The sequence below is a fragment of the Stegostoma tigrinum genome, chromosome 19 (genome assembly GCF_030684315.1).
Source record: "Stegostoma tigrinum isolate sSteTig4 chromosome 19, sSteTig4.hap1, whole genome shotgun sequence".
Lineage (NCBI taxonomy): Eukaryota > Metazoa > Chordata > Chondrichthyes > Orectolobiformes > Stegostomatidae > Stegostoma > Stegostoma tigrinum.
Window position 1 is genome coordinate 61,476,066 of NC_081372.1, and position 26,745 is coordinate 61,502,810.

Genomic DNA, 26,745 nt, shown 5'->3' on the forward strand with positions numbered 1-26,745 from the left:
GGTACTCAACAATTCAGCATAGATTATCAGAAGGTCAGAAGATTATCAGACTCGTACTCAATTCCAAGGCGGGAAGACTATGTGGAAAATGTTGGACAAACCACTTACATCACAAAATTGGACTTACTTCGTGGTTACTAGCAAGTATCTTGGTTAGAGAGCATGAGAGAAGTTTCTGCATTTGTAACCCCAAATGGGCTGAAACAATTTAAGGTAATGCCTTTGGAAGGAAGAACACATCAGCCACATTTCAAAAACGTATGAACAGAGTTGTGACAGGATTGACTGACTGTGCCACTATGTTCTGGATGTGAGTTTGCTCGCTGAGCTGGAAGGTTAGTTTTCAGACGTTTTGTCACTTTTTTTATTTGAAAAAATATACTTTATTCAGAAGATGTACAAAAAATAAAACATATTTATACACCTACCCAGTCATGCAAGCTGCTCCGGGTTACCCAGGGGGTACGTACACCAACTAAAAGGAAAAAAGAACAAAGAAGAAAAAAAACAAAGCAAAGAAAATACCCCGGCAGTTGTCACCCCGCACAGTCCCAGTTGGCCCCCTGACCAGTTGGGGAAGGCGTCAGCTGAGTCCAGTTACCAGATAGGGCACTTTTTTCTATTCTGGACGAGGGGTTTCATACCGTGGTCTTTCCCCACCGCGCCTTGGTGGCGGCTGCCCCAATCTTTAGCACGTCCCTCAGCACGTAGTCCTGGACCTTGAAGTGCGCCAGTCTGCAACACTCGGTCGGGGTCAGTTCTTTCAGCTGGCAGACCAAGTTGCGGGCAGACCAAAGAGCGTCTTTCACTGCATTGATGGTCCTCCAGGCGCAGTTGATGTTGGTCTCGGCGTGCATCCCGGGAAACAGCCCGTAGAGCACGGAGTCCTGGGTCACGGAGCTGCTCGGGACGAACCTCAACAAATACCACTGCATCCCCCTCCAGACCTCTTGCGCATAGGCACACTCCAGAAGGAGGTGATTGACAGTCTCGTCCCCCCCCGCAGCCGCCTCGAGGGCAGTGTGCGGTGGCGCAGAGATTCCGGTCATGCATAAAGGATCTCACTGGCAGAGCCCCTCTCACCGCCTGCCAAGCAATGCCCTTGTGCTTGTTTGAAAGTTCTGGCGATGAGGCGTTCTGCCAAACGACTTTGGCAGTCTGCGTGGGGAACCACACGACGGGATCCACCCTCTCCTTTTCCCGAAGGATCTCGAGGATACTACGTGCTGACCACTGCCTGACGGCCTTGTGGTCAAAGGTGTTTCCTTTCAAAAATTTCTCCATGAAGGACAGGTGGTACGGAACGGTCCAACTACTCGGAGCGTTCCATGGCAAGGAGGCCAGGCCCATCCTTCGCAACACCGGGGACAGGTAGAACCTCAGTAAGTAGTGACACTTGGTGTTGCGTACTGAGGATCTACGCACAGCTTGATGCAGCCGCACACAAAGGTAGCCGTCAGGGCGAGGGTGGCGTTCGGTACGCCCTTTCCCCCATTTTCGAGGCCTTTGTACACGGTGTCCATGCGGACCCGGTCCATCCTCGACCCCCAAATGAAGTGGAAGATGGCCCGGGTGACTGCAGCGGCGCAGGTCCAGGGAATAGGCCAGGCCTGCGCCACATACAACAGTACCGAAAGCCCCTCGCACCTGACAACCAGGTTCTTACCCGCGATGGAGAGGGACCGGAGCGTCCACCTGCCCAGCTTCTGCTTCAGTTTGGTGATACGCTCCTCCCAAGTCTTAGTGCAAGCCCCAGCTCCACCGAACCAAACACCCAGCCCCTTCAGGTAGTCTGTCCTGACAGTGAAGGGGATGAAGGAGCGGTCGTCCCAGTTCCTGAAGAACATGACCTCGGTCTTACCCTATTAACTTTGGCACCCGAGGCCAGTTCAGACTGGCCGCAGATGTCCAACAGCCTACTCACCGACCGACGATCGGTGCAGAAGACGGCGACATCGTCCATGTACAGGGAGGTCTTGACCTGAAGGCCTCCGCTGCCTGGGATAGTCACGCCCTTCAGGCTCACGTCCTTCCTGATGGATGCGGCAAAGGGCTCCACACAGCACACGAACAAGGCAGGAGAGCGCGGGCAGCCCTGCCTGACTCCAGATCTGACGGGAAAACTGTCCGATTCCCACCCGTTGATCGAGACTGCGCTAACGATGTTGGTGTAGAGCAGCCGGATCCAATTGCGGATACCCTCCCCGAACCCCAATTTGAAGAGGACGTCCCTCATGTAAGCATGAGAGACCCTGTCGAAGGCCTTCTCCTGGTCGAGGCTGACGAGGCAGGTGTTCACCCGCCTGTCCTGCACGTAGGCAATCATATCCCTGATGAGCGCGAGGCTCTCAGCGATCTTCCTGCCCGGCACAGCACAGGTTTGATCAGGGTGAATTACCAACTCCAGGACAGACCTGACCCGGTTGGCTATGACCTTGGCCAGGATTTTGTAGTCCACGTTCAATAGTGAAATGGGACGCCAATTCTTAATTTCTTCCCTCTCCCCCTTCCTCTTGTAAATGAGGGTGATGATGCCCTTCCTCATGGACTTGCACATTTCCCCTGCCTGAAGCGCACTATCGTACACCTCAGCAGGTCCTGGCCGACCAGGTCCCACAGAGTGGAATACAGCTCGACTGGTAAGCCGTTGCTCCCGGGAGTTTTATTCCTCTCCAAGGACTTGAGGGCTCTGGTCAGCTCGTCCAGGGATATCGGCCGGTCCAGCCACTCCCTCGTGCCGTCGTCTAAGACCTCCGTGATAGACGACAGGAACGACTCGGAGGCCGTGCTGTCCGTGGGCTTCGTGTCGTACAAGCCGGCATAGAAGGATCTGCTGATCCTCAAAATGTCGGGCCGAGACGACGTCACCGAGCTGTCGTCCTCCTTCAGCTGGCTAAGCACAGAGCTCTCTTTGAAAGAAGAAATGCGAGCATGTCTCGTCCTGCTCCACAGAGCGGACCCTGGACCGGAAGATTATCCTGGAGGCCTCTGCAGCGAAGAGCGAGGCTTGCTGGCCCCTCACCTCGCGGAGGTCCTCTGTGACATCGACCCCCATCAACTGCAGAAGGAGCAGGTTCTGCACCCTTTTTTGGAGTCGCGACAGCTTTCCCCGCCTCTCTCTTGCCTTCCGAACACCCTTGAGGACAAAGAACCTCTTGATGTTCTCCTTCACTGTCTCCCACCAGTCACCTGGAGACTCAAAGAGGGGTTTCACGGTTCTCCAACCGGCGTACTCCCTCTTAAGCTCCTCGACGTTCTCTGGGGTCAACAGAGTCGTGTTGAGCTTCCACGTCCCCTTGCCAGCTGGCTGGTTGCCCTGTAAGTGACAGTCAGTCAGCAGGAGGCAGTGGTCAGTAAAGAACACCAGCTTGACGCCGGTGGACCTGACCGAAAACACCTGTGACACAAACAGGAAGTCTATCCTTGAGCGAATAGACCCGTCTGGCAGTGACCAGGTGTACCTCCGCTGCGCTCTGTCTGCAGGGGTGCTGAAGACGTCGAGCAGCTTGGCATCCTTCACCGTGCCCGTCAGGAATCTGGACGTGACGTCCAGTTGACTCCCCCCACCGGCTGTCCCCACGCTGGATCTTCCATCTGCATCGATGATGCAGTTGAAGTCTCCGCCTAAGATGACCGGCCTGGACGTAGCCAGCAGGTGTGGGAGCCGCTGCAGGACGGCCAACCGCTCACTCCATACCGCTGGGGCGTACACATTGATCACCCTCAGGGGAGCGTTCCTGTAAGTGATATCAGCCACTAGGAGGCGTCCTCCCCACCACCTCCTGAACTTGAGAGATGGTGAAGTTGCGCCCCGGCAGCAGAATAAACAGGCCCGAGGAGCGACAGTCATTAGCCCCCGACCAGATTGAAGGCCCACAGGTCCAGACGCCGGACCATTTCCCGTACCTGCCGAGGTGCGGTATCCTGCACGCCTGCAGAAACAGGAGATCCGCCTTGACGGTGGTCAGGTAGGCCGACATGGACACACATCTTGCGGTGGACTTGACGCTGCGCACATGAATGCTCGCAACTCGTACCCCCGTTGTGGACAGTGACCGCAGTACCCTCCCCAAGTCCAAGGTCCAGCCCCTCCATCTGTCCCTTCATGCCCATTGCCCGGGCTAACTGCTGGATGCTCTCCGGGCTGTGGAAACCGTCCATGCTGCCTTTTGGGTGGCATCCCCCTGTCGGGGGTACGGAGGCAGGAGAGTCCGGCTCTGGGTCAGGCTGGGGACGCGCTGTTTCCTCCTTCCCGCCTTGAAGTTCCGGGGGGCCCTCCAGGGCTCCAGCGGCGCATGGCTGGGTGTCGGAGGGAGCCTCAGGACGCCTCCCGTCACCTGGAAGCGGGGTAATGAAATGTGAGGCTGGATGAACACAGCAGGCCAAGCAGCATCTCAGGAGCACAAAAGCTGACGTTTCGGGCCTAGACCCTTCATCAGAAGGGCCTAGGCCCGAAACGTCAGCTTTTGTGCTCCTGAGATGCTGCTTGGCCTGCTGTGTTCATCCAGCCTCACATTTCATTATCTTGGAATCTCCAGCATCTGCAGTTCCCATTATCTCTGATACCTGGAAGCGGGGTGCTGCTTTCCTTCTCCCTTGAGATCTTTAGCTTCTGTTTTGGGCAGGCCCCCTCCGAATCTCCCTCGTCAGAGGAGCTCTTATAGCCCCCCCTGTAGCTGCCTCTTCCCGCCTGATGGTTGCAGTTCCTGGGCCCGTCGACGCACCTTCCTCCTCGCTTTCCGGACCGTCATCCACTCCCCTGGGTCGCCTGTGGCTGCCTCCATCGACTCTGGGTTGTCGGGGGGGGGGGTGGAGCCTGGAGGGGCACTTTGCTGGCCTCGGGCCCATCCTGCGGGGCTGGGCCCTCCTGCACGACCTGGCCCTCCTGCACATTAGTGGCGCCCTTGCAGGGCCCTGGTGCCTTCCTCTCCTCCGGGGGGGCCGGCCCCGCATTGCCCCTGCCGGCGACCTGGGCGTAGGTGGTCCGGCGCCGTGGGCATGCCCTATAGAGGTGGCCCGCTTCCCCGCAAAGGTTGCAGCTTTTCTCTTGTGGGCAATCCTTTGCAAGGTGTCCCTCCTCCCTGCAGTTCCTGCAGATGGTGGCTTTGCAGTCGGCCACCACGTGACCCGACCTACCACAGGCATGGCAGAATTTAGGTTGCCCTGCGTAGGTCAGGTAGCCCTTGCTCCCGCCGATCGCGAAGCTGGACGGTGGGTGTACGACGTTCCCATCCGCGCCCATCCTCAGTGTCACCTTGACCTGCCTCTTACTGGTCCAGATGCCAAAGGGGTCCATGATGTCGGTTAGGTCCCCTTCCAACTTCACGTACCTTCCAAGGAAGTTCAGGACATCAACTGCTGGCACATGCGGGTTGTACATGTCTACAGTCACCGTACAGCTCCTCTGCGCTGGCATCACAAACAGCGGGACAGCGGTCAATACAGAGAGGGGGCCCTCACCTCCTTTCTCCTTGAAAACCTCCAGGAAGCGCTTGCAAAGCTTGGCACTCTTGAAGGTCACATCGTAAAACCTCCTCCAGGGAAATCCTGCAGGCAGTAAATGTCCACAGCAGCGAACCCACAACAGTCCAACAGGACCCTCTTCACGAAGAAGGTGCGGGCCACAGGTGCACCTTCATCCACCTTCTTCACGGAAACACGGATGGTGTTCCGGACCCCCTGACCTGGGGCACGAGCACATGCCGCAGCCATCGTTGCAGGTTGGCTGCTCCCCTGAACCAGCGTTAGGCCGAAGCCAGCATTAAGATCCACCAGTTGCAAGGGTGCACAGCCAACCCGACGTCTTCCTTTCGCCTCCAACACAGCACTCTCCTCCTCTCGGTCCACAAGAGAGTGCGTCTTTATTTTGTTCCAGATGTAAGCTGGTTCACTGAGCTGGAAGGTTTGTTCCCAGATGTTTTGTCACCATTCTAGCTAACATCAGCAGTGAGCCTCCGATGAAGCGCTGATGTTATGTCCCGCTTTCTATTTATCTGTTTAGGTTTCTCTGGGTTGGTGATGTCATGTCCTGTTCTTTTTCTCAGGGGATGGTAGATGGATTTGGAGCCAATGTGTGTGTTGATGGAGTTCCAGTTGGAATGCCATGCTTCTAGGAATTCTCGTGCATGTCTCTGTTTGGCTTGTCCTAGGATGGATGTGTTGTCCTAATCAAAGTGGTGTCCTTCCTCATCTGTATGTAAGGATACTAGTGATAGTGGTTCATGTCGTTTTGTGGCTAGTTGATGTTCATGTATCCTGGTGGCTGGGTTTCTGCCTGTTTGTCCAATGTAGTGTTTGTCACAGTTCTTGCAAGGTATTTTGTAGATGACGTTCGTTTTGCTTGATGTCCGTATAGGGTCTTTTAAGTTCATTAGTGTGCCACTATGTAGATGACTTAGTGATCCTTAGCTACTGTGGAAAGATCACACGGTGCATTTGACAGAGCTGTTTGAGAGATTATGGAAGGCAAAGTTGGTTTGAAATGTGACAAAGACAGAATTTGTGAAGGTGGAAGTGATTAACATACAACATTGGACATAGCAGGATGACAATGAGGAATATGAAGATGAAGGCTATTGAGGAATTTCTAAGACCATCCTCAAAGAAGGAAGTGCTATGATTTTTGGGACTGAACAGACTCTATCTGAAGTTTGTACCAAACCTTAGTAGTGAGGTTGCACTGCGGACAGATTTGTTGGAGAAGTTTATAGTTTTCGGTGGACAGAACAATGAGAGATGGCATTTGAGAATTTAAAAGTAGTGTTAACAACTGCACCAGCTTTAGCCATGCCAAATTTCTTGAAACCCTGTAAAGTCGCCATCAATGCAAGTAATGTAGGTATTGGAGCTGTGTTGTTTGAGGAAGATGATTGTATAATTGAAAAGCCAAACCGTTATTTTTCAAAGAAACTCAATATCCACTAGTGAAAATATTCAACCGTTGAAAAGAATTTATTGAGTTTGGTACTGTCTTTACAATATTTTAATGTTTACGTTGCAAACAATATATTGGAGATGGTTGTGTACGCTGATCACAATGCTTTGACATTTTTAGAATGGTTTAGAAATAAGAACACCAGGCTATTTTGTTGCAGTCTTTCGTTACAAGCTTTGAAGTTACAGACTGTACATGTTGAGGTTATGAAATTGTAATTGCGGGTTTAGAAAGGAACATATGCATATGAGATAGGCATGGTAGTGTTCATTGTTATTTTTGTGTAATGAATTAGTATGAAATGTGCTACTCTTGATTCATGACCTGTGTGTCTAGTAATAATGCTGTTAAGTTTTGGAGGAAAAAGATAAAAAAATGAAGCCGTCTTTTTATAATGATGGTTTATTTTTACTTAAGGGGAGAGGTGTCACGAAGTTGGAATGGTACTTATGGATTGGAAGGCAAGATGTTAGAATTTGTAAAATAATAGGAATGTGGTTCCTCTAAAAAGTTTTTTTAGGGATTTAAAAAAATGTCTGCAGGCAGCAACAGTTACAAAAGAGAGCGCTTGAAGTTGAAACATTGTTATCAGGCAAAGCAGCATTTTACCAAGACAGCAGATTTTTGAATTTACCAAAGTAGTTTAAACCAGGCCTGGATATCAAAGCCCAGTTAAATTTATATTTGGTGGTTTTGACAACCTTGGAACAATCCTATTGGAAGAAATTAATTGGTCATCAAGGGTAAAAAAGAAAAGGGCATTTGAAAATCGGGGTGAGAGCAAACTGCCATTTGTTAAGAGAACAGCTTTCAACAGCCATCAGCTCTAAAGAAAGAAATAATCTCTGGCTATCACAGAAATCTCTAAGATCTCAGAGTAAGCACCACCTAAGTAAAGGAACTATGGCACTCTTAGCTAATATTCCTGACGTAAGAATTAAATGGAGGAAGGTGTTCCTGACTGGGGGACAGCAGAGAAGGCAAAGAACGTTCCAGAAGGCTTATCCTGGGTGTAGTTTCGAGAGATGGTTTTAATTTATTATTATTTTGGGGTTTATATATGTGGAACGTGTATTTATTGGTATGGCATACCATTAGAATTTGTTTTTATTTTGGAATAGATAGTAGTTAAGGGAGAGTTGTTTGGTTTGTTAGTAGTTAGAACAAAGAAAATTACAGTGCAGGAACAGGCCTGTTGGTCCTCCACTGACATGCAGCTCGCCACAATTAAAACCCCCACCCTTCCAACGACCATATCCCTGTATTCCCATCCTAGTCACGGCCTTTAAAATCCATAAACGTATCAGCTTCTACTACGTCCCTGGCAGTGAGTTCCAGGTACCCACCACCCTCTGTGTAAAAAATCTTGCCTTGTACATCACCTTTAAACCTTGCCCCTTGCACTTTAAACCTATGGCTCCTGGTAACTGATTCTTCCACCTTGGGGAGAAGCTTCTGACTGTCCAATATGTCCATGACTTTCATAATCTTGTAGACCTCTATCACGTTGCCCTTCAACTTCTGTCGTTCCAGTGAGAACAACCCAAGTTTCTCCAAACTCTCTTCATAGCTAATGCCCACCATACCAGGCAACATCCTGGTAGATCTTTTCCAAAGCCACCATATCCTTCTGGTAGTGTGGCAACCAGAATTGAACACAATATTCCAAATGTGGCCTAACTAAGGTTCGATAAAGCTGTAACGTTACCTGCCAGTTTTTAAACTCAGTGCCCCATCTGATGAAGGCAAGTATGCTATATGCCTTGTTGACTACCTTTTCCACCAGCGTTGCCACTTTTAGTGACCTGTGTACCTGTACTCCCAGATCCCTCTGCCTATCAGTACTCTTAAGGGTTCTGCCATTTACTGTATATTTTCCATCTAGATTAGACCTTCCAAAATGCATTACCTCATATTTTTCTGGATTAAGCTCCATCTGCCAACTCTCTGCCCATGTCACCAACCAATTCATATGTAGCTGTATTCTTAGATGGTCCTCAAGGCAATTCCACTAACCTTTGTGTCATCGGCAAACTTATTAATCAGATCAGTTACATTCTCCTTTTATGTATGTATATTTGTATTTATGTATGTATTATGTATTTATGTGTGTATATTATGTATTTATGTATACATTTATGTATGTTACAAACAACAGAGGTCTCAACACTGTCCCTGAGGAGCATCACAAGTCACGGTGTTCCATTCAGAAACACACCCTTCCACTGCTACCCTCTGTCTTCTATAACCAAGCCAGTTTTTTAAGCCATCTTGCAAGCTGACCTCTGACCCTGTACGACTTGACTTTCTGTATCAGCCTGCCATGAGGGACCTTGTCAAAAGCCTTACTAAAGTCCATGCAGACAATATCCACTGCCCTCCCTTCATCGATCATCTTCATCACTTCCGCAAAAAAACTCAACCAAGTTACCCTATCACAAAACCATGTTGTCTCTCGCTAATACCTCCATTGATTTCCAGGTGGCAGTAAATCCTGTCTTGAAGAATCCTCTTCAGTAATTGCCCTACCACTGATGTAAGGCTCATCAGCCTGTAATTAGCTGGATTATCCCTGCCACCCTTCTTAAATAAAGGACCAACACTGGCTATTCACCAATCCTCTGGGACCTTCCCTGTAGCCACTGAGGGTTCAGTGATTTCTTTCAAGGCCCCAGCAGTTTCTTCCCTTGCCTGTCTCATTATTCTGGGGTATATCCCATCAGGCCCTGGGGACTTGTCTACCTTAATGTTTTTCAAGATCCCCAGTACCTCCTCCCTTTTGAGTTGTGTTAATTTGTTCATTGTTAAGAGATCAAAAAATCAGGTGTTACTTGTTGATTGTAGAGTGAGTATTGGGAGTTCATTTCATCTAACCTCTCCATTTTAACAGTGAAGGGATAAGTGGCAGATTATACCACTTTTCATACTTTGTTTAACAGATAATGAGGGTGTGGTGTGCTTCTCTGGGTGTTTCATTGTTAGTCATCAGAGTTGGGGGCTGGGGTGGGGATTGATCTCTGCTTCCTAATAGGAACCTTGTTGAATGCCTTACTGAAGTCCATGAGGATCATATCCACTGCTTTGCCTTAATTAATGCTCTTGTTTTTTCCTCAAAAAGTGACTGTGCAAAAAACACTTGCTGGCTAAAGCTCAGCTGGACTTTAGTTAGGCCCTGTAACTGGTTTTATTATTGGAAAATGCTGCATCCGGAGCATTACCTGCCAATTTTTAAACTCAGTGCCCAAACCGATGTTGCAAGGTATTCTGATGGAAGTGGACACGCTCGCCAGACTGCTTCAGTTTGGGGTACACCTCTTGAGTGCAGGCTACTGCATAGCTTCACTCGGGTAATATCCTGACAAGAGTCACTCTTGGTCGGCCCACAGTAAAACTCCAAAACAGAGCCAACTTTCAGCCAAATATAAACGCTTTTCTTTGGGATCTTGCCAGGTAAGGCATTATAATTGTTGTTGACAGGTGAATTTAGGACACAAACAGGGTCCTGCTAGACTTGAATGGAGTAAAATGATTCATAGGCTTGTATCCAGGAGGATGTCGGAGAAAGTTCATATCTTGAATACTCAACCTACATCTGGTTTGGAATAGGTAAATTGCTTAGCAATGTCCAAATCAGAACCAGTCAAGATAAACACCTGTTTAAATGGCCAATAAATTGAATTGGAGAAGTTAGTACTGGTGCAGCCATATCAGTGATCGTATAACCAACTTTTAATATAAATTACTCTGGAGTCCAGTACAAGACTTCATCTAGGCTGAGAACGAATACCAGGGAATCTTTGCAAATTAAGAGTACAGTTTCTGGCCTCTTATGAAAGGCAACTGCTTTGGTTGCCTTTGATTGTAGTTGATGGCTCAGGCCCCTGCTTCATGGGCCGAAATTGGTGATGAGAGACTTGCTGACTTTTATCCTCAATGCTCGAATGATTTAGACAATCATGCTGTACGCCTTAGGATATCTCGTTCCAGTGGGTTTTGAACTTTAAGTACCTTCAGTCAATCTAACAATCATGCATGAGCGACTTTAGAAAAGATTAAACTAAAAATAGACTTACAAAGATACTGGCAGGTGAAATAAAGGATTATCCAAAGTTGTTTTACAGGTATATTAAGGAGAAAGGACAGTGATGGAAGTGTAAGGCCTAAGAACCACTGCATTAATTTGTGTGTGGAGACAGAAGATGTAGATAGACTTCTAAGTGAATACAATGGTTTGGTGTTCACTCAGGAGAAGGATGGTATGAATAGAATTCATGAAGAAGGCCTGTGATTCAATTCAAGAAATTAACATAAACAAAGAGTGGTCTGGCAGGCTTAAAAGTTGATAAACTTCCAGGGCCAGATGGAATGTATCACAATGTTGAGTAAGGCCAGGGAAGAAGTACCAGGGATGCTTGCACAAATATTCAGCTTCTCTCTGGGTAAAGGAGAGGTGTTGAAGGACTGGAACACAGTCAGTATTGGTACCCTTATTCAAGAGTGGAGCAAATGTTCAACCAGGAAACTGCAGGCCAGTCATTCCAATCATGGTGGTGGCGAAAGTATTGGAAGCAATTCAGTATTGGATGGCAAGGTGGCACAGTGGGTAGCACTGCTGGCTCATAGCATCAGGGACCCAGATTCACTTTTAGCCTTGGGTGTCCATGTGGAGTTTGCGCATTCTCCCTGCGTCTGTGTGGGTTTCATCCCACAGTCCTAAGATGTGCAGGTTAGATGGATTGGCCATGTTAAATTGCCCACAGTGTTTAGGGATGTGTAGCCAAGGTGGATTATAGGGGAATGGGTCTGGGTGGGATGCACTGAGGTTTGGTGTGGATTTGTTGGGCCAAAGGGCCTGTTTCCACACTGTAACAATTGTAAATTCAATTCTGAGGGACATAATTAATATGCATTTGGAGAGCCACAGATTAATCAAGATTAGTTAGCATGGTTTTATAAAGTGAGATCATGTCTGGCCAACTTACTGCATTTTTTGAAGAGGTGGCTACTTGTGTAGATAAGGGCAAATGATTTTGATGTACTTGGACTTCAGCAAGCAACTTTTGATTAGGTCCCACAAACAGACAGATAGCAAAAGTGAGAACCTGTGGGATCCAAGGAAATTTGGCAAATTTGATCCATAGTTGGCTCAATGGCAGGAAACATAGGTTTATAGTGGAGGTGTGTTTTTTCTGACGAAAGCCTGTGTCCAGTGGGGTACCACAGGGTCTACATAAATGGTTTAGACTTAATGTAGGAGGGTTAAAGAGCCATACAACATGGAAATAGACCATTTGGTCCAGCTAGTCCATGCTAATCATAATCCCAAACTAAACTAGCCCCATCTGCCTGTGCTTGGCCCATATCCCTCCAAACGTTAGTTGATTAGTAAATTTGCAGATGATACAAAAATTGTCAGGGTGGTAAATAGTGAGGATGATAGCTTTATAGTATAGAATTAGCTTTTACGGTCACATGCACTCACTTGCATAAGTCCAGTCAAAAGTTTACATGCTACCACTAAACGTGCCATCTTAGACAAAATGTACCTAGGCACAGAATCTTAGTATAAAGCAGAAAAACAAAGTAAGCAAGTTTAGAAGTTAAACATTGCGGTCCTTCTTACGAAAGTGTAGGAAAATAAACCAAAGAAACATAGTTAATAGTTTAACATGACAGTCTTTGGGCTTGCATTCCTCACAAGGCTTGACTTCGCCCTCACTGCCACTTCGGACTGCCACAAGTCCCGGACGCTGCCTGTTCCCACTGTCACTGTTGGCCGCCTTAGGTTGCCTGCTCCCGTTGTTATGGACGGCTGTCTCGGGATTGCAGGAGGATATACATAGGCTGGTCTGTTGGGCTGATCAGTGGCAGGGAGAATTGCGACTAGTTAAATGTAAGGTGATGAACTTGGGCAGAACAAACAAGGCAAAGAATAAATACATGATGAACAGTAAGGGAATTGCTGGGATTTAGAGAGACCTTGCTGTGCATGTACATAGCTCCCTAACTTCCTTCGCTTCCCATAGCATCCTGGAGAAATCCCATCAGGCCTGGGGGACTTACCTATCTTCAAGTTCCTCAAAATTCCTAATACATCTTCCTTACTAACATCCACCTCTTCTAGCCTACCAGCCTGTTTCACCCTGTCCTCCCCTCCAATTAGGTTCCCTCTCGGTTGTGAGTTCTGAAGTAAAGTATTCATTCAGGACCTCTCCTATCTCTTTAGGCTGTGTGCTCAAATTCCCTTTACAATCCTTGATCAGCCCTACACTTTCTCTGGCCATTGTCTCTTATTCTTCACGTATATGTAAAAAGCGTTGGGGTTTTCCTTGATCCTCTCTGCCAAGGTTTTCTCATGCCCTCTTATAGCTCTCCTAAGCCCTTTATTCAGCTCCTAGAATGCACATGGTGTACTTGCCTTTATTAGCTGAGGCGCAGAGTTTAAAGATTGTGCTGGAACTGTATAAAACATTGGTAAGGCCATAGCTAGAGTACTGCATGGGCTTTTGGAATTCATGTTTTAGGAAGGATGTGATAGTACTGAACAAGATGCAGAGGATATATCCCAGGATGTTTCCTGGGCTGGAGAGTTTCAGTTGTGAAGACAAATTGGATACATTGTCAATCTTTTCCTTAGAGCAGAGGAGATTGAGAGTGGCCGTGATTGTGATGTGCGAAGTTATGATGGGCATTTGTAGGATAGACAGGAAGAGACATTTCCCCTTGATGGATGGATCATTGGCCAGGAAGCACAGATTGAAGGTAAGGGGCAGAAGTTTGGAGGAGATACGAAGAAAACCTTTCTACCCAGTAGATGGTAGAAATCTGGAACTCACTGCCTGTAAGGATGGTAGAGGCAGAAACCCTCATCATTTGAGAAGTACTTAGTATACCAAGGCATATATGCCATGAGCCAAGTTCTTGAAAATGGGATTAGAATAGTTAGCTGAGATAGTAGGAACTGCTGACGCTGGAGAATCTGAGATAACAAGGTGTAGAGCTAGATGAGCACAGCAGGCTAAGCAGCATCATCGGAGCAGGAAAGCTGACATTTCGGAAGAGTCCAGGCCCGAAATGTCAGCTTTCCTGCTCCTGTGATGCTGTTTTTTGACCAGTTTGGAAGTGATGGGCTGAAGGGTCTTTTTGTGCTTTAAGCCTTTATTTCTTCTGCCTATCAACTTTTAACTCTTCTATTGACTGAATTCCTTCCTTTATCACTCTGGTCAGGGTGGCTTCTCTGTCTTGGGTAAACACAGACATCAAGCATTTAACACCTTTGCCACGCCAGATGCAAATTCTTGTTTAGTTCCTGTCAGCCCTATTCCTCCTCATATCACTGTTTTACTATTCAAATGGCCAGAGAAGACTTTTGGATTCCTCTTGAGTTGGCTGCCAGTCTTTACTGATAATTACTCTTCTCTTATTTGGTTTTTCACCCCACGTCTGGACCTTTTAGTTCTTTTTGGTTCTTAATTTTACTTTTTACTTAACATTTATAATAAGCATATTTTCTTCTCTGTATGTTAAGGTCTACCTCCTTTCTTATCCAGGGAGCTTTGAATTTTTTCTTCTACCTTTTCCATTTGAGGGAATATACTTTGATTGTACTCTACTCTTCTAGCCTACCAGTCTGTTTCACACTGTCTTCCCCTACAACTAGGTCCCTCTCGGTTGTGAATTCCAAAGGAAAGTATTAATGAAAGACCTGTCCTATCTCCTGTCTGAAGGCATCTGAATGTTTTAGTTACTGTTTTTCCAGCCAATCTCATTCAAGCCCCCCCCCACCCCGCCAAGCACTTTTTCTCTTCCTTTCAGATATCAACGAACGCAAGCTGGAACAACTTGGAGGTACTCACACCCCTCTGGAATCTTCTTCCCCTTCCCTTTGACTCTATTCTATCTCTTAATCCCCTCAGTTGTCAGACATTCATTATCCTGTCTAACTTTCTACTCTCTGATGCTGAACATTCCGTACACAGCATAAGTATGATCCAACTGTGCCTCCACCCCAATGGATTTTGGTCACAACTTGATGTTAAACCCTTTTTCTGTACCTTCACCTCTGTGCTTGTTTCTTTGGGTGTGGCCTTACCCATTCCCACAGACTGCTCCACCCATCTCCAGCCCTCTTTCTCCACTTAGCCTTCTAACTGCATTCAACCTGTTTATTGAGAACTGTCAATGTTATATCGGTTACATCTGTTTCTCTGGCCTCTGTGCTTTCACATCCAATCTTGGCTGTCATCAAGCTTGCTGACAAGGATGGTGCTGTTGTTGTCTGGAAAACTGATGTCGACTTTTTAGAGGTTGAATGCCAGCTCTCAGATGTGGCCTCATGACTTCTTCCTATCTCCGCCTGGAGCATCAGGCCATTATACCTACAAATGTCACCAACCTCATCTCATCTGAAGATCTCCCAGGCAGCCTCCAGCTCAAAGTTACCCATCTCATGCAGCTTGCTTCTGTCTTCTCCCCCAAAACATTGTTTATTCCTACCTCATATATTTTTTTGTTCCATTGTCCACTCCTTCCCGAGTTACACCCACGATTCTTCTGAAGCTTTATCTCAGTTTCAATCTTTCCAATTCGTCGGCAACAACTGCCTCCAATTCACTGTGGATATGCAACCCTATGTACGCGTCCATTCCCCATCAGGATGGGTTCAGGGCTGTCTACTTCTTTCTGAAAAGAAGGCCTGAACCGTCTGTATCCATCACCGCCCTCCACCACCTGGTGAAGCTTGTCTTCGCTTTGAACAACCCCTCATTTAATTCCTCTGTCATGTTCTTCAGCTCAAAGTTGTGGCCACGTGTACCTTCATGGGCCCAAGTTATACCTGTTCCTTAGTGGCATATGAGGAACATTCTTTGTTCGAAGCTTACTCAGGTCATCCCCAAGACAGTGTACTGGAGTACATTGATTACATTATCAGTGCTGCTTTCCCCTCTCATCTGGAATTGAAAATGTTTATTTATTTCACTTTCAATTTCAACGTGACCTCACCTTCACCTGTCGAATCTCTGACTCCTCCCTTCCCTTCCACAACATTGCTGTTTCCATTTCTGGGGATATTCTAGTCATCGAAATGCAATACAAACCATTGACTCCCACAGTTACATTGACTATATAGCCTCACTCCCTGCTTCTTGCAAGGATTCCATCCAATTCTCCCAGTTTCTCCATTGCATCAGCTCTGACTGCCATCTTTCAGAAGGAGCCTCAGAAATTTTCACCTCTTTCCTTAACAGAGATTCACCACTACCATGCTTGACAGAGCCCCTGGAGGTGTTTGACTCATCTCCTGCATTCTGCCCACACTCCTTCCCTTCCCTCCCTCAAAGATGAGGTTTCTCTGGTCCGCACTTACCACCTCAACAACCTGGGCATCCTAAGGATTGTAAGGCACCACTTTCATCACCTCCAACGGGATGCCTTGACCAGACTCTCACTCCCCTTCCTCACCTAGTCAGTATTCTGCAGGGATTGTACCCTCAGGAGCATTCTGATGGATGACTCCCCCACTCTCAACATCCCCTCAGAACCCCATGGCACCCCTCCCATGTAATAGCAGAAAGTGTAATACCTGCCCGTTTACCTCCTCTCCCTCAAAATCCAAGTCCCCAGACATAGCTTCCAGGTGAAGCAGTGATTCACCTGTACTTCAATCAATCTAGTCTACTGTATTCACTGCTCACAGTGTGATGTCCTCTACAACAGGGAGGCAGGATGCAGGCTAAGTGACCGCTTTGCAGACCACCTACACTCTGTCTGCAAAATATGACTCTGAGCTTCCACTTGCCTGCCAGTCAAATGTACCACCTTGGCTAGTGTGTCAGTTTCAGGGCTGCCATTCTGTTCCAGCAAGCCTCAATGTAAGCTCAAAGAACAACATCTTTCTTTGGGAATCCTGTCGCTTCTAGGACTCAATATTGAGTTCAGTAACTTTGCATGGTTCCATCCTTCCATGTCTTTTATGCACCCCACTCGGTCTTATTAAGACGTGGATTGATTTTAGCAGAATTACCCATTCCCAAGCACTCTGAGCCCCATTATCCTATTATATTGGTTGCATTCAGTACAACTGATCTGTTTTCTTACTCTTAGCTCTTATTATTTCTTATTCAGCTTTTCCACTATCCTGACCTGCTAACATTATTTCCTTATTTACCTCCCCCTTTTGTATTTCACTTGCTCTTGGTCTCTTCTTATCTTTGCCCCTCACCACCACTCACAACCACCATCAATTAAGCTTTTCCTACCTACTAACTCAACTTGAAGCTCAATGCTTCACTGCAGACCTGCGGAGTTTCTTTAGCAATTTTTATTTCTGTTTTAGCTCTGTTCTTGCTTCATTGAAGGCCTCTTTCCACCAATCAATATTTGTCACAGTGGATCTTTACATGCCATTCTCCACCATTACCTAGAACCTAACAATGGAATAATCACTGTGTCCTGTTGTTTTCCAACTGACACTTCATCTTCTTGACCCACCTGATTTCCAAGAACCAGGTCCAATAAAGCATTTTTTTTGTTGGACTGTAAACAAACTGCTGTAGGAAGCTCTCGTGCATGTAATCTAAGAACACTTGCCCGTAGCACACCAATGTGTGCTACAAGTATCCAGTCTATTTTTGGGTAATTTAAGTATCCCATTGAAACTACTGTCTACATCTTTCTAATTTTCCCGCAGATTTCTCCTCTGCATCCTTTCCATTAGATGATTAGTGGACTACACCCAACAATGCTGTTGTATCCTTTTGGTGCTTAGTTCCAGCAGATTGATTTTGTGCCTGAGTCATCATCTTTCTCCAGCACTCCTTAAATGAACTCCTTAAACAATACTAAGATAATAAAATGTGAGGCTGGATGAACACAGCAGGCCAAGCAGCATCTCAGGAGCACAAAAGCTGACGTTTCGGGTGGCCTGCTGTGTTCATCCAGCCTCACATTTTATTATCTTGGAATCTCCAGCATCTGCAGTTCCCATTATCTCTCCTTAAACAATACTGCTACCTCTGTCTTTTCATTTCTTTTCAATGTTGTCTGAATACCTGATACCTAGGAATACTTAGCACCCAGCATTGACCCTCTTGGGCTTGTTCTCTGTTGCCAAAGCATCATAATTCCACATAGCAATCTGTGCTTGCAACTCCCTTATGTTATTCACTATACTCCATGCACTCGTGTACATGCGGAATCGCCCTGATTTAGACTTCATTTTTTTTTGTCTTTGTTACTTTGACATCACCTGATAACTTGCTGGTGCCAGCTGCACCTCTGAAGTATTTTGTGTACCTTGGTCCCTACACCCCTTCCAAATTACTTTAAAGACTTACTAACTGCAAGAACCTGAGTCCCAGCTCTGTTCAGGCAAGCCCATATGTCTTGTACAGGTGCTCTCTTCCCCAGAACCTGTCACAGTATCCTCAGAATCTAAAGCCCCATCTCCTGCACTGTGTTTCCAGCCACGCATTTATCTGCCTTACCGTCCTCTTTCTGTACTCACTTGCACGTGATACTAGGAGTAACTAGGGATTACTACATTTGAGTTTTTGCTCAGTTACTTCCGAACTTGCTGCCTAAATTTTGATTGCAGGACCATATCTCCTTCTTACCTAAGTCATTAATTTCAACATAGACCATGATATATGGGTGGTTCAGCCACTGAGAAGAATGTCCAGTTGCCATTTGTGATATCCTGGACGTTGGCACGAGAACATAGAACAGAGAACAATACAGCGCAGAACAAACCCTTTGGCCCTCTATGTTGCACCGACCTGTGAACTAATCTAAGCCCATCCCCTCACGCTATCCCATCATCATCCATTTGCTTATCCAAGGACTGTTTAAATGCCCCTAATGTGGCTGAGTTAACTACATTGTCAGGCAGGGCATTCAGTGCCCTTACCACGCTCTGAGTAAAGAACCTGCCTCTGACATCTGTCTTAAAACTATCACCCCTCAATTTGCAGCTATGCCCCTCGTACAAGCTGACGTCGTCATCCTAGGAAAACGACCGTCACTGTCCACTGAATCTAATCCTCCGATCATCTTGTATGTCTCTGTTAAATCCTCTCTTAGCCTTCTTCTCTCCAATGAGAACAGACCCAAGTCCCTCAGCCTTTCCTCATAAGACCTTCAGTCCAGACTAGGCAACATCCTGGTAAATCTCCTCTGCACCTTTTCCAGTGCTTCCACCTTCTTCCTGTAATGGAGCGACCAGAACTGTACGTAATATTCCAAATGAGGCTGCACTAGCGTTTTGTACAGTTGCAGCCTGACATCGCAGCTCCAGAACTCAATCCCTCTACCAATAAAACCTAACACACTATATGCCTTCTTAACAGCACTATCAACCTGGTTGGCAACTTTCAGGGATCTATGTACATGGACACCAAGATCCCTCTGCACATCCACACTACCAAGAACCTTTCCATTGATCCAGTATTCTGTCTTCCTGTTATTCTTCCCAAAGTGAATCATCTCACATTTATCTGCATTTAACTCCATTTGCCACCTTTTAGCCCAATTCTGCAGTTTATCCAAGCTTCCTTGCAACCTGCAACATTCAGCCACACTGTCCACCACTCTACCAACTTTAGTGTTATCTGCAAACTTACTAACCCATCCACCTATGCCTGCATCCAAGTCATTTATAAAAATGATAAACACCAGTAGTCCCAAAACAGATCGTTGAGGCACACCATTAGTAACCAGACTCCAGGCTGAATATTTTCCATCAACCATCACTCATTGCCTTCTTACCGAAAGCCAGTTTCTAATCCAAACTGCTAAATCTCCCTCAATCCCATGCCTCCGCATTTTCTCCAATAGCCTACCATGTGGAACCTTATCAAAGGCTTTACTGAAGTCTGTGTACACCACGTCAGCTGCTCTACCCTCATCTACATGCTTGGTCACCTCAAAAAACTCAGTGAGGTTCGTGATACACGAGCTGCCCTAGATGAATCTATGTTGACTATCTCGAATCAAATTGTTGCTTGCTAGATGATTATAAATCCTATCTGTTATAATCCTTTCCAAAACTTTTCTTACAACAGACGTAAGGCGCATTGATCTATAATTACCTGGGTCATCTTTACTACCATTCTCGACCATTAGCACAACATTTGCCATCCTCCAGCCCTCTAGTAGTAAACCTATAGACATTAATGACTAAAAAATCAAGGCCAGAGGCTCTGCCATCTCCTCCCTAACTTCCCAGACAATCCTTGGAAAAATCCCATCTGGCCCAGGGGATTTATTTACCTTTACACTTTCTAGAATTGATAATACCTTCTCCTTACTAACCTCAATCCTTTCAAGCCTAATAGCCCATATCTCAGCCTTCTCCTCTACAATATTCTCCTTTTCCTGAGTGAAAATAGATGAGAAATATTCGGTTAGCACCTCTCTGATCTCCACAGGGCCCACACACAACTTCCCATTTCCATCTTTGACTGGCCCTATTCTTAACCTAGTCATCCTTTTATTCATCACATACCTAGGGAAGCAACATACCATTCTGAAATTACAGTGGCCGCAGAAACATCTGTCTGTTCTCCTAAATAATAAATCCCATTTCACTATCGCTCTTCTTTTTATCTTGATCAACTCTTGTATAGCCAGTTGTTTGCAATGCCACAAACATGGCTGTGACTGCACTCCCCTGAGGAATTAACATATTCATCAGTTTCAAGATAGAAAGCTGGTTTGTGAGTGGAAAATTATGGGGAATTCTGCACTACCTGCATGTTTCTCTTGTGCTGATTGGTGGTTATCCATTCCCTTCCTTTCTCCAGGCTTCAGCTGATGTGCCACCATCTCACTGAACTAATCGATATAACTCTCAGTCTCATGGATAAACCACAATGTCTTAAATTGTCATCCAAGCTCCATAATTCAGACCAAAAGGTTCTGTAGCTGGAAAGATATCACGTACATATGGTCGTGTAAGGCTCTGACATGGTCCCTGACTTCTCATATATTTCAGGCCGTATGTTGCATTTGACTTGCCTCTACTGCCATGTCTTGAAGTCAAGCTTACATGGAATTAACACAGCAGCGAGAGAGGAGGCAACAAGAGGATATATTGAGGCACAGGATCATGGTCCCAGCAGTTCTGCTTCAACTTAGCAGTGAGAGAGGAGATAGCAAAAATATATTGAGACACAGGATTAGTCTCAAACTCACTTCCTTGATGCTTACTTTATCTCCCTAGTGCAACTTTGCTTGCTTAATTATTTTATTATATTGACCCTAACTTTCACTTTCCTGTCGTTTCTCAGCTAATCTGTACTTATTAAAAAATGCACTTTTAATTATGACACATACGATGCATAGAATCAAGTAGATAAATCATGAAAAGGCTTTTGCACAGAGCCAAAAAATGTTGAGAGCTGTAGCAATGATGCAGCAACCAGCGTAAAGAAATGAATCATTGATTTGGAAACTGTCATTAGAGTGTGCACCATTGCAGCATCTCAAGGCTAGTGATAATGAGGCACAAAACAAGAAGCACTGTTCACTAAAATCAGACAACTAGTGGTGGTGCAATGCTAGTACTGAAATACTATTCCGCAAACTGTTACGATTCTTGCTGATGTTATGACTTAACAGATTAGAACCCAGATTGAAATCAGGCTTGGTAGATCATATTTCTTGTTTGGTTTTAGCGAGGTGGTATCTCAATGCAAGATAAGCATTCAGTGCTGCATGTTTGGGTTGAATTTATCCATAAGTTTATTATGCAAAAGAAATGAAGATAAATAGAGTCAACCAAACTACTTACTCACACCAGAAAGAAATACCTTCTCTGTTACCTCTGAAGCGTTCACTTTAGCAGTGGCTTCTGTGTCCATCCTTGAGCATCTGATAGCCTGTTCTTGGACAAAAACAAGGAAAAACTCAGCAGGACTGGCAGCATCTGTGAAGGAAAAAACAGAATTAATGTTTCAGGTCTGGTGACCCCTCCTTAGAAATCTTCCTCATCCTTTTCTTGAGTCATCTGATGACTGAGCAATGGCACGGTGGGCTCGATTCCACCCTCAGGTGAATGTCTGTGCGTAGCTTGCACATTCTCCCTGTGCATATCTTTGTATGTTTTCTCCAGGTGCTCTGGTTTCCTCCCACAGTCCAAAGATGTGCAGTTTGGGTGCATTGATCATACTAAATTGCTTGCGGTGTCCAGGCATGTGTAAGTTAGTTGGATCAGACATGGGAAATCCACGGTTATAGGTAACAGGTAGGGGAATGGATCTGGGTGGGATACTCTTCAGAGTGGCAGTGTGGACTCGTTGGGCTGAACAGCCCGTTTCCACACTATAGGGATTCTATGGTTCTCAACTTCAAACAAGCTCTTATTATCTGGAACATCCTTACACTGAAGTAATCTGTTTCTTAATCATTCTAGACAACTCTAACCAGATAAATAGAAAGCGGGACATAACACCAGCGCTTCGTCGGAGGCTCACTGATGATGTTACCTAGAATGGTGATGAAACGTCTGAAAACTAACCTTCCAGCTCAGTGAGCAAACTTACATCCAGAACCTCAACCTGAGCTATAAATCTTCTCAAAACTCGCTAGCACCTATGGGCGCAATATGCTAAAACTGGCCCGAAGATGGGAAACCAATGCCATCCGACAGAGTGCCACCCGCGAACAGCTGTACTTCCTGCATGAATGCCTAAGGAAACAGGTACTACCTAAATGTCTCAAATACAAACCTCCCCTTAACACCCCGCTAGCCTAGGACAAGTCAAACAGAGACATGCACGAGAATTCCTAGAAGCATGGCATTCCAGCTGGAACTCCATCAACAAACACATTGATTTGGAGCCAATCTACCATCCCCTGAGAAAAAGAACATGAAATGACATCACCAACCCAAGGAAACCTAACCAGATAAATAGAAAGCGGGACATAACACCAGCACTTCGTCGGAGGCTCACTGATGATGTTACCTAGAATGGTGACGAAACGTCTGAAAACTAACCTTCCAGCTCAGCGAGCAAACTCACATCCAGAACCTCAACCTGAGCTACAAATCTTCTCAAAACTCCCTAACAACTCTCTGTCTCAGGTGTGACTACTTTACACATGAATGAAGACCTTGAAAACTTATTTGGCCCAACTGAAAAATGAAATCCATGTCCATGACCTTTTAAATTAGAGTCTAGTGTGCAACTGTTTGCTTTGTTCTCATAAAATTTTCCCAGTGTGACTGCAAACCCATGACTCCCCAAATGTCTTTCTCTCACATTGTTTCCTGAAAGAAATCAGAAATATTTACAAGTTAAACATTAAACCTCCTCAGTTAGACAGAAAACTCATATGCTACTAGTTCGAGTTAGAAATTCCAAATTCAGAACTAAGTTACATTAATTATATACAGTCACACACCTTGCATCACAAAAGCATTATGTAACCCTGCAACGTGTACCAGCAAGACTGCCTTGGGAGCAACCATAATACATTGAGGATAACTGGTTGCATTTGATACTCTTAGGCTGTGCCAGTGTGCATTGATATGGCAGAAATGGATGCTGTGAGTGTGGTGCTAAATGAGTGCAAGTGAGAAGCAGCCTGGTCCAATATATGTGCCTGTTTGTGGGTGTGAAGTGCCTTTGCAGCTGCCTTTCAATGCAAGTTGCCAATATGATCTACCATGCAAGTGTGGGGTGGATCAAAGAAATGCCATGATGATTGGGGGCGGGGGGAGTTGGCAGATGGATGCCAATACATGTGGATAAGAAGTGCAAGTGCATGGTGGCCATTGACTGTACCCTGAGATGGTATTTGGTGCTCTTTGGAGGCTGGTTGCAGCAAATGGAGAGCTGAATTCGCCAGGAAACTGCTGTGATTTCCTATTGAGTTTTCTCAGTGTCTTACTTGCATGGTTCGTTTGGTTAAATAGAAAGAACAAGAACAAAGAACAAAGAAAATTACAGCACAGGAACAGGATCTTCGGCCCTCCAAGCCTGCGCCAATCCAGATCCTCTGTAAACTGTCACCTATTTTCCAAGGATTTGTATCCCTCTGCTCCTTGCCAATTCATGTATCTGTCTAGATACATCTTAAATGACGCTGTCATGCCCTCCTCTGCCATCTCCACTGGCAACGTGTTCCAGGCACCCACCACCCTCTGCGTCAAGAACTTTCCATGCATATCTCCCTTAAACTTTTCCCCTCTCACCTTGAAATCGTGACTTCTAGTAATTGAGTTCCCCAGTCTGGGAAAAGGCTTCTTGCTATCCATCCTGTCTACAACTCTCATGATTTTTATAAACCTCAATCAGGTCCCCCTTCTACCTCCGTCTTTCTAATGTAAATAATCCTAATCTACTCAACCTCTCTTCATAGCTAGTGCCCTCCATACCAGGCAATACCCTGGTGAACCTCCTCTGCACCCTGTCCAAAGCATCCACATCTTTTTGCTAATGTGGTGACCAGAACTGCACGCAGTGTTCTGAATGTGGTCGAACCAAAGTCCTGTATAACTGTAACAAGACCTGCCAACTCTTGTATTCAGTATCCCGTCCGATGAATGAAAGCATGCTGTATGCCTTCTTGATTACTCTATCAACCTGCATTGGCCACCTTCAGGGTACAGTGGACCTGAACATCCAGATCTATCTGTGCATCAATTTTCCCCAGTGCTTTTCCATTTACTGTATAGTTTGCTCTTGAATTGGATCTTCCAAAATGCATCACCTTGCATTTGCCTGGATTGAACTCCATCTGCCATTTCTCCGCCCAACTCTCCAATGTATTCCATGCACCAATCATCTTCTGTGTGAAAAACGTGCCCTGCACTTCTGACCTAAACTTTGTCCCTCTCACCTTGAGACTGTGCCGTCTTATGTTGACCTTTCCACCCTGGGAAAAAGCCTCTGACTGACCACACTACATATGCCTCTTATAATTTTGTAAATGTCTATCAGGTTTCCCCCTCAATCTCCATGTTTCCAGTGAAAACAATCTGAGATTCTCCAACCTCTCCTCATACCTAAAACCCTCTAGACCAGGGTTAATCTTCTCTGCATCCTCTCCAAAGCATGCATGTCCTTCTGTTAGGGTGGTGACCAGAACTGAACTCAAGATTCCAAAATTGACCAACTAAAGTTTGATACATTTCTAACATAATTTTTCAATTTTTATCTTCAGTGCCTTGGCTGATAAAGGCAAGCATGCTGTATGCCTTCTTCTTTATCCACACTTGTTTCCACTTTCAGGGATGTGTGAACCTGTACTCCCCAAATCTGCAATTTATCCATAATGCGCTGTATCCTTTGACAATCCTTCTAATTAAATGATGGAGTAGGCTCAGGGGCCTGTATGTTCCTTTTGTTGTGAATGTGTTCACGAATTGGTAGACGAATCAGAAATATAAATTGGGCAGGCTGACCATCATAATGCATAAATTTGCATTGCTGTCCGCACCTAGAACTTAACTCAGTATAGGATCCATTGCCGCCATTCTCATCAATCTGTCTACACCAACGCCTCATATTGATTGGAGAGCCTTACCTCTTTTTCCCAGATAATGCGGAGCAAAAACCTGTGAAATGTAGTATGTAGTATTCAGTTTTATATGTAATCTAATTAACTTAACCATATTTATTTTGCAGGAATGATTTTGGCAAAAGGATTTTGGATGCTGGTGGTAAGAAAAAGACCTTTCAGTTATTTTTGAGTAGTTACGATTCACTGATTCAAATGCAATACTTAGCTTCTGCTGCATCAATAAATTGTTTTTTTTTTCTGGGAATTAGTATTTCATGTGTGTTGTTTTTGGTGGACCATGTTGATTATGCATTACAAGTAACCTCGTGAAAAGTCATGTGCTGGAATATGCATTAAATCGAACTGAAAACACCGGATTGGTCACTTAGATGTCAAGGGTTTTCTGTCGTGTCTTGAAAATGAAGTTCAGCAGTTTGCATGTGTTTAATAATCATTGTAAAGAATTAATCTTTGTCAATATTTTAACCCAGGTATCTTAGTGGAAAGCATTTGGCTGGATGTTTAAAATAGTCTGTGTGAATCGCTGTTTGTTGTGTCATGCTGTTCAACTAATTTCGCGCGAAGCAAGGAGCTATCCTGTCAGAGGAAGGGTGACTGGACCCAAAATGTTAACTCTGTTTTTTGCTTCACAGATGCTGCCAGACCTGCTGAGCTTTTCCAGAAACTTTGTTTTTGTTCCTGATTCACAGGATCTGCAGTTCTTTCAGCTGTTTTACTCAACTTCATTGCTTATACATTTTCATTTCCTAGAATTGTAGCATTGTATGGTCTGATTAAAGCAACAAAATAAGTATCATGAATTGAAATCTTTTGGGACTTAGTCTACTACATTTAAACAATCAGAGAAACTTACAGCAAAGGAGAAGGCTATTTGAAACAAACCAGAAATTAACTGGACCCAAAACCTTAATTTGCTTTTTCTCCACAAATGTTGCTGAGTTTGTCCAGCAATTTGTTTTTTTGTTTCGGATTTCCAGCAATTTCAGTTCTTCATTTTTTTTAAAGGAGGCTATTTGACTTGTTATGTCTATGGCGGCTAGTTAAAGGAGAAGCCATACAGCGTGGAAAAAGACCCTTCAGTCCAACGAGTCCATCCCGATTATATTCCCAAACTAAACTAGTCCCATCTGCCTGTGCTTGAGCCATCTCCCTCCAAACATTTCTTATTAATGTACTTATCCACATTGTAACTTTTAAACGTTGTAACTGTACCCACATCCACCACAACTTCTAGAAGTTCCTTTCACATTCGAACCGCCCTCTGTGTGCCCTCTATGTCTTTA

At 45.5% G+C, this 26,745-nt stretch overlaps 1 protein-coding gene across 1 annotated transcript in view; it reads left to right on the forward strand.

The window, feature by feature from the left end:
- The window catches only part of sycp2l (synaptonemal complex protein 2-like), a 374,186-nt gene that overhangs the window by 58,454 nt on the left and 288,987 nt on the right, over positions 1–26,745 (forward strand). The window contains exon 8 of the mRNA XM_059652659.1: positions 25,567–25,601. Coding sequence (XP_059508642.1) covers positions 25,567–25,601 — 35 coding nt within the window. The remainder of the gene's footprint in view (positions 1–25,566; positions 25,602–26,745) is intronic.